Source organism: Molothrus aeneus, chromosome 1 (genome assembly GCF_037042795.1).
Source record: "Molothrus aeneus isolate 106 chromosome 1, BPBGC_Maene_1.0, whole genome shotgun sequence".
Lineage (NCBI taxonomy): Eukaryota > Metazoa > Chordata > Aves > Passeriformes > Icteridae > Molothrus > Molothrus aeneus.
Genome location: NC_089646.1, coordinates 79,452,066 through 79,468,189, shown reverse-complemented (window position 1 = coordinate 79,468,189; position 16,124 = coordinate 79,452,066). Strand labels below are relative to the sequence as shown.

Here is a 16,124-nt window from a genome sequence, read left to right as displayed (position 1 = left end):
GTCCAATTAAATGGACCTGCTAATATTTCTCTTTTAAGATTAATTCCTCCATTAAAGGTTTTCTATGTAAGCCACCAATAAAGCTGCAGCACATAAGCAAAAAAAAACGGAGACATTTTAAAAAAAAGGAAGAAGGAAAAGGAGGGGAAGGGGAAGGGGAAAGCCCCATCTAATAATAACACTGATGACAAGAGACTCAACTCTGGTATAGTAGCACACAAAAAGTACCCATTCATTCTCATGTACTGCTTCTGATCCATTATATATTTATAAGTCCTGAGCTAGATGGTAAGAAATTTTGGCAGCTGTCAGATGCTTGTTTTCCTATGCAACACAATGAATTTGTTGTCCAAGTAGTGAAAAAAGCATGATATTTTTCCAGCCTTACCTTCTTTATTTATACAGCAAGCAAACTATCAACTAGGAAATAAATCTTGGAACATAATCTTGAGGAATTTTAACTAATATTAATGAGCAATAGGGCTTAGTTTTCCATAGATACACAAACACAAAAAACCCCCCCAAAAAACTAGCTTTGCATTTACCTTCTTGAAGGTAAGTTCTGATACAATTTTTACTACCAAAAAGTAACAATGTTCAAATCAATTAATCTTTATTCAAGGTAAAATTAAGCACACAGGAGGAGTGCTTATGCACACATAAGTGATAGGAGCACTAAATATTTGTCAGGATTTTTCAAAGACACCAAAGTTAATGTCACTATAAGATGTAGCATTTATAAGCCTATTGTATATGTTTATTGAGAATAATTTTATAAAAACATCATAATGGAGTCTATGATTTAGAAATAATATTTTTAGAAGTGTTCCACTGTGTATGTAACCACATAATAATGTTTGCATTGAAAATCAGAAAAGAACAAAAGAACTCCTGGAAACCTTTTTTTTTTAGCATTACTTGACATCACAGAGAAGTGCTACTCCACGGAGTACCCAGTGCTCTGGAGGCTGGCGGGTTTTAAGATCCATAGCAGCAATGAAATTAAGGTCTGTTCGACTGCTCTTTTTGTAGACTGGACATGAATATAGACGTGGATCTTTTGCAGCTGAAAAGACAGAAGAGACATAAAGAGCAATTAAACTAAGTTGAAAAAATGGGGCCCTAAGTGGTTGGTCATAAGGAAAATGGAAAACTGAACCCAAGTTCAATAGTACTCTGCTTTCTATTTGCTACTGCCAGTTGAAGGACATATATGGTTTGAAATTTCTTTAAGTTTAACATGAGCACCTAGGAAGTGATGCAAACCAATATATGTACATGGACACTCTAGAGTAATTAGTGCTCTTATTAGTTCAATCTGCCCACTGAACATTACTTCTTATCAATGTATTATGCCAAAATAAAATTTCCCTGCTTTTGACCTGGTAACTTTCAAACTTGGTTTGAAATACATTTCGTATTTGAGAGTACAAGTCATCAACTACTTCACTGCAGAATTAGAACAGTAGTCAAGTCATGCTCAGTACTTCTGTATTCATTATTTAGTATCTTGGCTGCTGATCACACCTTTTATAAAACATTAGCTATACAAAATAGCATGTTAGTAAGATTTGCTTTTAGAGGCGGGATGCTTTTCAACAGTTTTCCAATTTTATGTCACGCAGTGGATTATTCTAGTCTGTTTTACATCCCTATTCAACAGCATGTCCTATTCTATATGCAAAAACTCATCACATTAAGACAAATTACACATTTTCACAGCACTGTCCTTAAGCCCCATAAGTTTACTTTCCTTTCCTTCATTCCTTTACTGCCTCAAAGACAAAACATCTCCCACGACCTTACTCCACATCTTGCTTGCTTCCATGAGCTCAAAATCAGACTTTTCCAGGAAAATAAAAAAGTTTTTATAAATATACAGATATATATATTACGTGTATATATATATTTATATATATAAAAACATATTATCTATAAACACAATATATACCTGTATATGTATACACATGTGCGTGTGTATGTATGTATATAATCCATGAGTATCTTGTATGCTGTATATACACACATACGTATATTTTATATATATATATATAAAAATTACATTCAGTTTTGGCATGAGTGAAAGATTATTTAGATTTATATTATGGAGGCTACAGAGATCACAGAGTTTATGTATAAGAAAAATGGCATTTTAGGTCTGGGACATATATTGTCAATATGTACAGCTTACCTGTTATAAAGTTCTTAACACCATTAAGACCACGTGTAGAGACCTATCTAAATATTAGGAAAAGTGCCTGCTATCAATTATGAAGCAAGTCTGCTTCAGTGGAAGTCTAGGGAGTCCTCCCCATTGAAACACATTTGCTATGCATACAATGATATCAACAGCCTCAAGAAATCCCTACAAGCCCAAAAGATTTCAATGCAGTTAAATGAAACATTACTTTGAATTCAATGGAAATAACATCCTTTACAATACTGTTACTTACTGTTATTCTCTGCATATATCCTTATAACTGGCATCAACTCGAAGAGCACCTTGGGCTTAGATTCTGTCAGTCTCATGTTTCTTCTGTCCCACCCAGCTCCTTCTAAATACAGCCCATACACGTAGACACCTTCTGAAGGAGGGCTTGTGATATCATCCTTCATCCATTTAGTGACTTCGTTGCACAGTACTACACTGTCAAGAGCCCATCCTTTGTTAGCTCTCGTTATTTCCTGCCCAAACCAGACAAAAGTTAGGTGATAAAATTTTCACATGAAAATTTCACTGCTTTTTCCCAGCAGTTATTAGAAATAAATTTTTATGGCCATAAAATATCATCTTCAGTACAAAAAAACCCCACCAATCCTTTACAATATCTGCGTTCACAGAAGTCTGACTTTTCTCTAAGGGAATGATGGCATGGCACTACAAGAAAGCTTTCAGTACTTTTGCCACTATACTTGATTTTAATTTCTTTCTATTATATAAAGTATCTAAAAACCATACCAAGTAACACAACCACTGGTAGCACAACCAATGCCAATGGTAGCCAGCTCTTGTGAACACAAAAATTTCACATATTTGATGAGATGAGAAAACATTACCTGCATGTGGTAAGTGAAACATATTTTCTGGGGTTACCTTCCTTTTTCCTGCACCTCTACTCTTCAGTAACTGTATTCTTAATGAGTAAAAACTCACTCAGCTATAAAGCTATGTAAAGAGACTGCAAAAAAAACTGTTAGTTAATGCACTGGACAACACTCAACTCTCAGTTGCCCAGTTCTTTACTATGCCATGCAAATAAGTGGCAAACCCAAGTTTCATCCTGGTCTTCCAATGGCTTCAAAAATCTTTCTTTGAAATAATTGGAAAGAATGCTTGCCCTGTACTGCAGTTACATGGATGATCTAAAAGAACTCAAGATTTATAGCTAAGTGATCATTGTGGATCTTTCTCTTTCTCACATTAAAGCCCAGAAACTCACTTTGGTATTTACTTGGCCTATTAGGCTGTTACATGTCCACAGTTCCTTTTTACAGAACCAGAAAATTCTGTAGTTTCCAACTGTTTTGGATCATGCTAGTAAACTGGGACTGTCTTTTGCATCCAAGCTCATTGCATGAGCTTGGATGCAAAAGACAGTCCCAGTTTAGGACTGTTCACACAAAAGAAATATTTTGTTACATAATTCCAAGGCTACATGCCTGAAATTTTAGATCACACTACCCAGACCTCAGAGTAGGAGGGGATACTTTTCCTACATCAAAAACCTTCATCCTCTTCTCCTAAAGTCTGGGCTTTTATTTTCCTGAGGTCCCATTGTATTTTCACCTGAGTATTCTTTTTTAATTTTTCACATTCCAGATGCTTACTGTCTCCAGTATGTCCCTTTATGCTGATCAACACAGTCATTTATTGTTTCCTTTTGATGTAAAAAAGTTGCTGAGCAGCCAACATACATATATTAGCAAACACATCAAATATCATACTTCTATGCATTAATAAAGGAAAGTCTTTCCCACTTCCTGAAGAAAGACTTAATCAGCTACTGAACAGCAGCAGTGAAATGTAAGACTAATTCTGAATAGCTTTTCAGCCCAGTCTCCAGTCAGGTAAGTACTGAACACAGAACAAAAGGGGGGGGCAGGGGAAGGCAAATTCATGGGCTTAATGGCCATTCTCAGAGATATTGCAATGGAAACATGAGACTTAATATTTTTCTAGTCTACCTTAATAATGTTGTAAGGTAGCCTCTACTTATTTGGGCCTTGGTCAACACAAGACACATAATTTAACACATTAGTGGTTGTTATACTAACAAAGTACGTGTGAAGGGAGAGAAGTTCACTCAGGAAATGTTAGACAGTCACACATTTTCCCATGTGTATAAACTCATCCTTCAACAGACAATACATTTTATTTTTAAAAGTATGTGAAACAATAAGCAGAATAAGACTTCAAACAGAATTTACCTGTCTCACTGCAGTTAAAAATCCTTGAGGATTAAAAAACCCTGTCATCCAGAAACAGTTGGGTCGACTTTCAAAAATCCACTTGTAAAACTGGTGGTTTCTTTCTAGAAGCTCAGTAAACCAGAAACCAAGTGTACTGGAAGGCCAAGACACCTAAAAACAGTAAACACATTTTAAAATAGCATACTGATGTCAAGAAAAGCTACATCCTCCCACAGTAATAAACAATACAATATTAGCAAAGCATATTTGAAGATCATCTATCATAACTTGAATCTGATGCTTAAACTTTGCATCCCACTGAAACCTGAAGGAAATTCTTTCTCTGTTTAAATTCATGTCTACTATACCATTTACATGTTTAATGCTCTCTGTGGAATTGTCCATTTTATGACATTTTTGCAAGGTTAAACAGCTGTATAAGCTAAAAAGAAAAATTGTATACATGTCTTTATAATTCCAAGGTCAATATATCAAGACAACGTAATTTCTGTAAGACTGTTCTGCATTTTTATTCTTCTGAATAAAACCTAAGGAAAGCTGAACTTGGTCTATGGGGAGATATAGCTGTATTGTGAAGTTGTGAAGCATCTGTTTACATCTAGGATTTCTACCATGAAAACACTTTGTCAGTAGAAACAAAACAAGCAAACAACAACAACAAAAAAACAAACACTTTTTTCTTTAAAAAAAAAAAATTCTTTCCATCAGTTGCTGTTAACAGGTCTAATTATCCCTGAAAACAATTTCTGTGGGGAGAGGCTGAGAGCTGGGATTGTTTAGCTTGAAGAAGAGAAGTCTTAAAGGAGGCTTAAATATGTTTATATCTCGTGTGGAGGAGAGAAGAAGATGGAGTCTGATCCTTTTCAGAAATTGGAGAGAAGGCAATGGGAACAAGATGTAATGTCAGAAATTCTGTTTCAACTTAAGGAGTTTTTTGTTTGTTTGGCTGGTGGTTGGTTGATTTTTACAGCGAAGGTGATCAAACAGTAGAATGGGTTGCACCACTCTGATTCTGAAGACTCCTGGGAAATCTGATTTAACTGAGCCTGCTTTAGAAAGTGTGATTAAACTACTCTGTCTCCATAGGTCCTTTCCAGCATCTACTATTTTGCAATTATGTGGCTATTACTCACAGTGCGCTGATTTTGTCAAAGATGGACAGGCCACCTCTACTTAACCCAGAAAAGGATGTCCAATAATTATATATGTCCAATAAATAACACCATCTTAGTCACTAATATGGGTGTTAATTTTAAAAATCCATCATCACATTTTAAATTTCTCTCCTCTCTCTGGGTTTTCATACTGCCAATATGTAAAAATGGCACATAGCTGCATCCTTCACATTCATTTCAATTTTCATAAATGAAAGAAGGCTTGTTTTGAGTATGTTTATTTTAGCACAAAATCTATTCCAGCAGTTGCACAGTTCTGGTTAAAATTTCTGAAACATAGTTTGAAAAAAATGTTTACTCTAAGTCTAGCAGTTTAATCTAGTCTTCAGAAATAGCTTTTTTTATTTCTTTCCAGAACAAGTGATGTACACCTACCTTTTTCCAGCTAGCAGGAATCCTTCCATCATACATGCAGTCTAAAGCATCCCTCAGATTTTCACTCATAACTATTGTCCCATCAATGGCAAGTTTTAGATCAGTCAGAGTGCTTCTCACTAAAGAAATAACTCTCTGCATTTGTTCTATCTCCTGTCGCAAAAATATGTGCATAGGTTGAAAAGGTCCCATGTTCTTTAGTCTTTCTTTTACCTGTTGGTAGAAAACCAAAGATCCTCCAATAGAAGTGAAAAAAACAAAATTGGATTTATGTCAATGTTAGGCCCCAATATGATCTTTGAGACATAACAATTTATTTATGAGCTTAAATGGTCAGTTTGGCACCCCTCTTGAATTATCTGTGAGCTCTCAGGAATTATCTGTGAGCAAACACAGGATTTGTTCCAAGAGAAATCTGTGATGCTGAGACTGGCTATGTTTCCAGTCCAAGTCATTATTTAGTCTTTGAGCTAATGCCACTTAAAGAGCTGGTAGGCTGTTCAAAGAATTCAGCTTTAGTTCCAACAAGAAGTTCCAAGGTTCTTTTTGAACAAACCAATCAAGAGTAATTGCCCCAGCTACTTTGCTCCAACACAGCAGCAATGCCTGGGAACTATCACAATATCAGGCCGTCTTGTATTCCGACCAAACTCACTGATACATTTTTAATCAAAAGTGTTAAAGTAACAAATAAACAGCTGCATTAACATAACTAGAAATTTTATAGTGTCAACAACTTCAGTTAAAAGCTAATGATCCTACCTCCCCCATAGTGCAAATGACAATTTAAGCAATAACAGGTTTAATATTTCTGAAAAAGTTTTTACAAAAGCACTTCAGCACACATTTAATGACTTCATTATAAACATTAATAGCTTGGCCACACTTCTTTAAAATACAAAGTATTGTCTGCATGAATTAATTCAAACATGCTTTTAGAAAAGTTTTTGGGGTTTTGGGTTTGTTGGTTTGGGGTTTTTTAATCCATAAAAGGCAAGATGGAGCAAATGTTTTTGCCAGAATTTCATTAACTCACTTCAAATGGTACATAATCAGCAGGAAGTTTTTCCAGCATATCATCAGCCAGTCTGGCTACAACTGCCTCTCGAGTTTCACCTTTTCCACCAGAACTATCTTTAGGCTGAATACTGAGGATGGTGTCCAATACATCTCTGGAAACTTTACTTTGGTAGGTGATATCTGCATTGGGATGCAAACCAAACACCTCTGGTGTGTCATAAGCAGGAAGGCTCTACATAGTAAAATAGAAAAAGAGTACAACTGGAGATTTAAAAGCTAATCATTAAAAAAAAATTCCAAACAAAAAAATCCCCAAACAAAAAAAACCCCATAAAACTCAACACACAACAAAACCAAATAAAAAACAGGAAAAAAAAAAACATGATTACTGTTAAGTAACAAGCTAGATTTCTTCAAATAGCCTTATGCCAAATAACTTGCTGCGGTCTATTTGTCATGCCCCAGGCCAAATCACACCAAACAAATTGTGTTTTAACAACTATACGCTATATTAATAAAAAAATTTTACTCTCATATATCTAGACCTTTCATTTCAAAGGTGTTGTACCCAATGTCTGGACTCCATTCTTTGCCCTCTTTAATAACTTTGTGCCCTTAGGTATGTCCCAGAAGCAAAACGCATGAAAAAGAAAATATATATTACTGTCATGAAGATGATAACATTGATAATTAGTTGTCACTAATAGATGCGCAAACTGCTAGAAATCAGTTTAAAAATCTGTGAATGAAAGACAAAACACAGGTACACAGAAAAAAAAGAGAAAAATTATAGGGAATCAGGAGCTTATGAGAAACAAGTGATTAGCTTTCATTTACCAACCTGTATGTACTGAAGGTATTGATCCACCACAGTACATTTGGGTATGCTGTATCCTTTGTAGAAGCTGAATTCCTGACTGAATGTGTTTTCACTGAACCAAATCTTTACAAAGGTGTTCATGAGTCTTTTGTCAAAGTCATCTGTCACACGACCACCATACTGGATCTCACCTATCATGTAACAAACAGTACTCCAAGAGATCCCCTAAAACCAAGCAGAAAGCACTGACTTCAGCTAATCCCCTTCTTATTTACTTAGACCTGCCTTAGTAAAAACAGCTGATGTACCATGTCTGTCCCATTTGAAAGAACGTTACTTTCCTATTACTTTTTCATTATAGTCTTGCATTCCCACAACACCTGCAAGGATTTCTCAAAATAGAATTCACCAACAAATTCAAGAGCATCTTGAAGATAGCAAGGTTACAGATATATTTGAATTCTCCTTTCACTTAAAATGCCAACTGCAAATTGCTCTGCCACAGACCTCTCTTTATGACAACTGACAATATGAAAGTGAGAAACACAGGAGACATTCTTGTATAATCATTTAAAACAACTTTTGATTTCTTCATGCTGCAAAGTTAGGTGGGGGGGGGCAAAGCTTATTTTTACTTGAAATAGATTTAAACAAAATAGTATTTTAAATATCCCTTTTTAATTAATTGACTTAATTAGAATTGAAAAGAAGGTCGATACTGCTAAGGTTTATATTTCTGAGATGGATGGAAAGGCTTTTTTTTTTTAATGTAGAGGTTAATACAGAAATTAAACATGCACTGGATTAGAAGTCTAAGTCTACTTCTGTAGAGACAGATATACTTGAAATATTGAATATTTTTGGAAAAACAATAAGTTAAAATCACTCCTGTAGTTCAGTTATTAGGAAGGACCTACATACATTCCACTACTAGAAAGATCCATCATCTTAATCCACCTTTCCCACAAAATCATTAATTACCTTCTTGGTATCCATGCGATTCAAGTGGTTTTGAACGAACTGCACTGTAGCATTGAAATCAGCTTGATTAAACTCATAGGGAATATTCCAACCCAGAGAGCCAAACTTGCGTCTTTCCTGAACGGTGGAGTGCAGAAAGGCTACAGCATACAACAGTGGTTTCCATTGCACCATTTTACTGGCATCTAATAAATCCTGGCTGACACCTATTGATTGCAAATGGGCTTTATGAAAATCACTGTAATTGTCTTTTTCAAAATTACTTCAAACCAGTGCTAAAATATCACTCTAGAGATAGTCGCTTGGCTCTCTGCCTCTCCCAAGGGTAAATTATTGTCCCACAAAGTGTTCTGTGCTGGAGACAGTTTATAGCATGTTATTAAATTGTACAAATTAAAAGAGTAAACTTCAGGGGGAAAAAACCACAATTTACTAATAGTTGAATTCACATCAAGTTGCTTTCTGCAGAGAATCTTTTGTCCTTTATTTTATGTAGTGTAAAGAGCACTTGATAGCCAACCATATCATTTTTCTGCCAAAAGACAGAATATTAAAAAGTAAAACACTTTGAACTGAGATACTAGAAGCCAACATGTGAGAAAAGAAAAGGCATTCCCTGTTTTGTTATCCAATTAATTCTGACAACAGAACATCAGCAAATCATCTTAATTTTCAAAACAAAAAACTAAGATGTGCCTTGCATCATTGTGAACAGTTCCTCATATTGGCTTATATTTACTACCAGTTTAACATGACCACACAATAGCAACACAGTCCAAAATTTAATTTTAAATCATTACCATTCTAGCACTCACCACTGTATGTTCTCTTTAGTCCAGCTCTGAGCCCTTGTGGTGGTTCATTGGTAAACTTAATCGACATTTGAAGAAGGGTGATGGGGAATTGTTTGTGAATGTCAGTTGTCATCCACAGCCTAAAGCTTTCATGGACAGTCTCTGTCTCTATTACAGTGTCCATTAACTCATCCAGAAAGTCAAGTCCAAGGTGGCAGTTTTGCAGAAGTGCCCAACCTCCCTAGTTTCAAACAACAGAATTTTAAAAGTTATCAATGTTGTTCAAAAACTGAAATCACTCCTTGAGGGGAGTTAAGCTTTGGGCTGTTTCTTCTGAAGATGGTGTTAGCTTATTTGGTTTTTTTTACCTGAACAAGTGGTTCCTACTTGTCTCATCTGGTCTTTTCAAATAGTCTCTACCTTTTCCATTTCAATACATTTAAAACATACCTTGTCATGACTACAGTGCTGATAGAAACTGATAAATTTTGACTTACATAAGGGAGCGCAGGAGTAGCTCCATAGAGCAACCTGCTAAACCTTGTTCCTCACAAGTGTCCCAGGCTTGGAAAATAACCAAATAAGCCTACAGAACTAATCTACTGCTCTCAATCAATAGCAGTCAAACTTTCTTATATGAATTACCTTATTTCTCATATAGGCATCTCACATACCTCTTCCCTAAGAGGGCTTGTGAGACAGTGAGGGAATGTAACTGCATTTCTCTTAACTAAACAAAAGCTGTTCTTTTCCCATCTTTTTGAATGGGTTTCTTCCCATTTGATTGATCAATTAGTTCCTTATGAGAAGTTAACAAGAATCTGAAGCAGAACTAAAACAGGTTATAAAAAGAAGCTCATAGCACAGAAGAGTAAGAGCAGTATTTTTACATCAGCAGGCAGAGCAGTAGTATCACCTGATGTGCAAATCATGTCAAATTGGAACATCTCACCTTTCTCATATAATTCCTCTTCCTGTAAAATGCCTGAGCTACCAGGCTGTTCCTCACAAGTCCAAATTCAGACTACAGCAATATGAAATAACTTGCTATACTACCTTGTTTTTCTCAAGTTTATATACCTATCAATAGCATATTTGGAATTCATTTTCTTCAATTAACAAAATACATCTATATTACTAAAAATAAAAAACTGAAAATATAATCTGAAATGCCTACAGAAGAATATTTACTGGTAATATAACCAAAAACCAAAAGAATCGATTCAACTATGTTCATCAGTCTGCAATCAACTATAGAAACTCCATTTTACATGAAAAGCACTCATTTTCAATGAAAAGCATCTGCACAGTATCAAGAAGCTTGTTGTGGCAAATTGAAGGAGTGTGAAAATACAGTTCTCTTGCTTAGGACTCTTATATAAATAAATGTAGGGGTTTGCATCAGCATTAACTACCCACCAAACTACATTATCTCATGGCAGGATTTTTATTTCTAAGTGTTTAATACAGAGAGAAAAAAATTCAGATTTTTGTTGCTTACATGAGCCATTGTCTGCTGTAGAAGTTTACGAGCATGGATTCCTTGCCCCTGGCCCATGGAAACACAACACGTTTCTGTCTTCAGTCTTTTTCCCAAAGCAATAATTGAGTCCGTAGGATCAGAGCCCATGGAAAGAAAGCATATGAGGGGAGTACGTGGATCTGACTCTTCCCATGTTTTCTCCAAGTCCAAGATGACTCCCTCTGCATATTTTTCCCCCATAGTGTCAGTGATATATTTTCTTGCCTATATTAAAAAAGGGTAAATTTAACTTGTGACCTAACCATTTTATAATGCTTTCTTCCCAGTGTAAATGCTACCAAAAATTCAACTGAATACCAAAGGTGGCAAAAAATTTATATCAAAAATAAAAATACACAAGTTATTTTTAGATGTCAACACACCATACTGTCTTTGAAGGTGTTATTTCTTATAGCCTTATACAGCCAGTTAATTTTTTTTAATAATTATTATATTACATATATCTGCATGCATTGTTTTATATAATAACTATAATTAGAGTATAATAAAAATAATAACTTCTCTAAAAATTTAGAAATTTTTTAATGATTTAAGGATATCTCCATTAGATAGTGTAACTCTTAGCATCAAAATCTAGAAAAATAGGAGAAAAGGACTAAAGAGGGGCTTCAAACTCTTAAGGCTTTCTCACCTCCACAGTTAAGTAAGCAATGAATTAACAGTAGTAATGATTAAAATAACTATCACTAAGTGGACAATCCAAAGGACCAGGTAAAAACCATCTCTTATCCCTTCTTTATTTATCTTTAAAAATTCTAGATTATTGTTCTTTTTCACAAAGAAATAGAAAAGGCTCTTTCAAACAGTCTGAGATGATCTTTCTGGTACTCTTTCACCCCACACAGCTCTTGCCTTAGATAAATCTTCACTTCAATACCTCTGGGTTACCTCTCAGAGACAAAAGACATAGAGCATTAAACATTTGATAAAGTATCAGTTTTCATAAAACCATCAAAAGATGAAAGTTTACCTTGCCCCATTAACAGCAGAGAGGAACTAATCTTATGTCTTTCAGACGCATAGCAGACATCATAGAGATATTTTTTATACAGTACTGCTTAACCTATTGACTGAAGTTACACCAATAACTGGTGAGATTTTCTCTGAATCCAATCACAATGTCTAAAGATATGCATCAATAAAAATTAATACCACACTTCAAGTGATGCATTCCAATTTCAGAAAGTCATCATTAATTGCTCTGAATTGCCAATAACTTTATCATTTTTTTGTTCTTTTGTACTGGAGAAGAACATAAAAGTTAAAAATAGGCTCCTAGAAGATTATTTTTCTTTAAAAAAGGTCTATTTAATAAACTTCAGCTCTGTAATTTTTTAATAGATGTCTTTAAATTGAGAGCTTTGAGCTGACTTTATTAAAGATATTTCTAAAGTGGTTCTAATTCTTCCATGCAAGAAATAGTTTCTCAATTAAATCGTTTTCGGTTTTCCCTCAGCTGGTCTAGTTCATTAAAATATTTTTTTACTTCAGTCTAACATGGGGACACTTCTAAAATTCTAGTGAGTAAGGAAGAACAGCCAAAAGTATCTTCTGAACTAATAAAGCAGATCTGGATAAACACATATGATTCCAGCAGAAATCACCACAGTGGATAATATCCACCAGAGTGGATAATATTTGTTCAATATATTGGAATAATGATTTTATCACTGCCCTTGTAACAAATACATAAATGGTCTGAAAAGAATTTCAGATAATACAACATAAAGGTCCATTACAAAAAGGTGTTTACCATTATATAAGATAGCACAAAGTTGCAATCTGATAACTATTACTCTAGTGATACCTAAATGGACCATTCTAAGCTATATAAATATACCTGAGCTATGGTCCTGTCAGGACACCAAGATCTGATAAGAAGAAGATGTCTGAAGGAGTCCAGAGATTGACCATAGCCACTAGGAATCAATTCTTCCTCAGGATTCTTACTATCAAACCAGACTTTCCACTGTTTCTCTTCTCTGGAAATCTGCAATTATACAATCAAAGAAGCAAATATCACTAAAGAGACAAGTCATATTTGCAGTGCCACTAAGTCACAAAATTTTAATGAGAGTCAGAGACATGAAATGCACACCCAGACATTAGTTTAGAGATATTCTTCCACAGATTTAATAAGGCTATTGAAAATTACAGGAAAAATTTCAGATTATAAGCATGCTATTGTAGAATGCAGCACCCTGGAGTATTCATATTCTGAAAACAGGAGCTACTAATCAGTATATTATAGTCTGATATAACAGTATAGCTGTGTCAGAATATGGATAGCTAGACACAGACATAGCTTTGAGAACAGCAAGTATATAATTGCTCTCCACATGAGAGAGCATGTGGAACATGTACCTTCTCCCTGACGTTTATTCCATGTAACCAGAGAAATACTGGAAGAAGCATCATAAAACATAGTGTAAGAAAGAATAACCAGAATAAAGTTGTAATGTATTAATTGGGTAACGGCAAGTTGAATCCCAATCCAAAAATATTACAATTTTATAAAGTGTGAACATTCTACACTCTTCTTATTTTCCTGGGGGTGGTTGAGTTTTTATATCAATGTAGGTTGCTAAGCAGTCAGAGCCATAACTGTGGCTATCTGCTGTCACTTTTTTTTCTCTTCCATAAAATAAATCAGTTTCCACCATATGGCTTGACTGCTACCAGGCAATTATTTGTTAAACAAGAGATCAACTTTCAAAAGCTCTTACGTACTTGATCAAGAATATCTGAAAATTCTTCAAGCTTACTGAGCTCCACCAAGTTCAACCAAGTCATATCCAGAATCCATTTAGCCGGCTTAGGAGGACAGGCTTTAAGGTCTAGGGAAGCACCACCTGCAAGAAATTGAAATTAGTTATCAGTACTGTTGGAGAGACAAAGAAAAATAAACAAAATAAGAGGGAAAAAACAAATATAATAATCCAGGTTTTAAATCATGATATTACAGGAGTTTTCTACCTTACAAAACCATGCCATATTTCATTAAGCTGAGTTTGCAATTTGGTTAGTTTATATTATTTTTTTAATATTATGTACCCCAAACAAAAGTATTGACCAATTTCTATTTTGAGGCTTTACTGGCTTTTTTTTTTTTTTGCAATGTGCCTGGAAATAAAGGCTTTTTGGGAAAATATATTCTGAAGATTCAACATGGAAAAATTCACACATATAATCCACAAATAAATGCTGCCTGTAAACTAAGTCTCTTGAAAAGCTAATCCAAAACTGATCCAAACTTTTAAGTGAACTCAGTACTTGTATGCAGTTAAGACCAAAACCATGACCTTGTCACATGCAGCTGAGACTCTGATGTTCTTTTAAAATGGTAGCATCATTTTCTGCTCCTATTTGCTGCAGTTGCTATAACATGTTTACTACAATAATAATTTTTTCTAAGTTAAACACATACCTGATGGTAATTGAGCAGCAGACAATATTCCTTTCAAATTCTCATGATTACAAAGATATATTAATCAATATTCATTGTGCTGCTATAAATTAGAACTGCCATACCATGTTGTCTGTCACCAGATCAGAATGATAAACATGTATTCTTACAATTCACTGGTTTCTCATGTGCAAAAGGAAGGAGCGTGCTGGCTAGAAGATACAAATACATACGTTTCCTATAATAATAATGTGCTTTCCTTATAATTTATTCATAGTTCCCACCTTTAATAAGTGTCAGAAATTCTTCATGCTTCACTCTGTTTCTTTGTATATCAATCTTCAAAGTAAGCAGTAATGTGAAAAGAAATTTGTGCTCCTCATAGAGTCCTCGGGCAGCATATTTGAATACTTCATATGTCATATGTTCAATAATATTGGTAACCCTCTTGCTGGTTATAGGGCTCTTGGTAGACCTGTTAGAAGAAAGGTCCACAATTTAAAGTTGATTTTCTTAGGCTTTATAAAAGGGAATACTATGCAAAAGGAAAAAGCCATAGATCACTATTTTCAGGACATGAAAAATAATAGATCACAAATAGAATATCAGACAGCAAGCTGGCAACAACTTCCAGATTGAAGGAACAGCAACAACAAAAAATCCTGTCTAATTGAGTGTTTTGGCCCAGCTAAAAATCAATGCAGTATAATGGGTTTTAATTATATAATAAATTTTGAAGGACTGTAAGCACATTAGAAGGGTCTTTGCCTTGCTGACAAAGTTTTATGGGTATTTAAGCTGACAATTCCTGGTCAGGACTGTAAGAAGCAAGAGTCTTCTTTCTGATATTAGTTTACAATAAATCTTTACTGTACTACAGGCACCTCCAGGACGGGATAAATACAAATTATAATTATCATTAGCTAAATTACCTGGCTAGGGAGCGGTCAAAGAGCCCCAAAAACTGTCGAAGTGATGTCTGATACATGACATTGACCATGCTCATCTCAGTGATAAGGAAGTACAAGATGCTACCTCGAGTTGCAACTGAAGAGTGAGAAAGACAAATTTGTTCAAAGTAGAAATGCAGAGCAGAAAAATTTAACTCTCCAAAACATGTACACTGATTTTAACACTAATGATAAACTGAAGATCCTTGAGTTCTCTATTCTTTACTGCCGGAAAAATAATAAAATCATTCATTTCATCCTCATGTACACATCAGGGGAAAAAAATATTTTCTGTAATTAATGCAAACTATGTAAAGTCCAGTTTTCAAATACAAGCATATTTGGAGATCTGCAATATTGAGATCATCAGCAGAACACATAAAAATTATGGCTGTTTAAAATAGTTTAAGTATCCAAACAAATTTCTTTTTACAGACTTTTACAAGACTCATATAAAAGTCAAATGAGCTATATTTATTGATTTATATATTGATTTATATATTGATATATATTGATTTAACTTACCCAGCACTGATTTAACTTCTTTTCTGTAGTCATTCAGTTTTAAATGCAAAGGTTTTACAAAATCTGCAATGTTTCTGGTACACTAACTGTCCCATCTACACATT

General features: G+C 34.6%; 1 protein-coding gene across 1 annotated transcript in view; it reads right to left on the bottom strand.

Moving 5' to 3' along the window:
* Nucleotides 1–596: 596 nt before the first annotated feature.
* The window catches only part of DNAH5 (dynein axonemal heavy chain 5), a 115,589-nt gene continuing 100,061 nt past the window's right edge, over nucleotides 597–16,124 (bottom strand). Inside the window, exons 67-79 of the mRNA XM_066559747.1 lie at nucleotides 15,478–15,592; nucleotides 14,830–15,020; nucleotides 13,870–13,991; nucleotides 12,980–13,129; nucleotides 11,098–11,343; nucleotides 9,618–9,837; nucleotides 8,803–9,008; nucleotides 7,843–8,046; nucleotides 7,018–7,233; nucleotides 5,982–6,194; nucleotides 4,429–4,581; nucleotides 2,454–2,685; nucleotides 597–1,066 (exon numbers count right to left, since the gene is read on the bottom strand). Of these exons, the coding sequence (XP_066415844.1) occupies nucleotides 915–1,066; nucleotides 2,454–2,685; nucleotides 4,429–4,581; nucleotides 5,982–6,194; nucleotides 7,018–7,233; nucleotides 7,843–8,046; nucleotides 8,803–9,008; nucleotides 9,618–9,837; nucleotides 11,098–11,343; nucleotides 12,980–13,129; nucleotides 13,870–13,991; nucleotides 14,830–15,020; nucleotides 15,478–15,592 (2,420 nt within the window). The 3' untranslated portion in view covers nucleotides 597–914. The remainder of the gene's footprint in view (nucleotides 1,067–2,453; nucleotides 2,686–4,428; nucleotides 4,582–5,981; nucleotides 6,195–7,017; nucleotides 7,234–7,842; nucleotides 8,047–8,802; nucleotides 9,009–9,617; nucleotides 9,838–11,097; nucleotides 11,344–12,979; nucleotides 13,130–13,869; nucleotides 13,992–14,829; nucleotides 15,021–15,477; nucleotides 15,593–16,124) is intronic.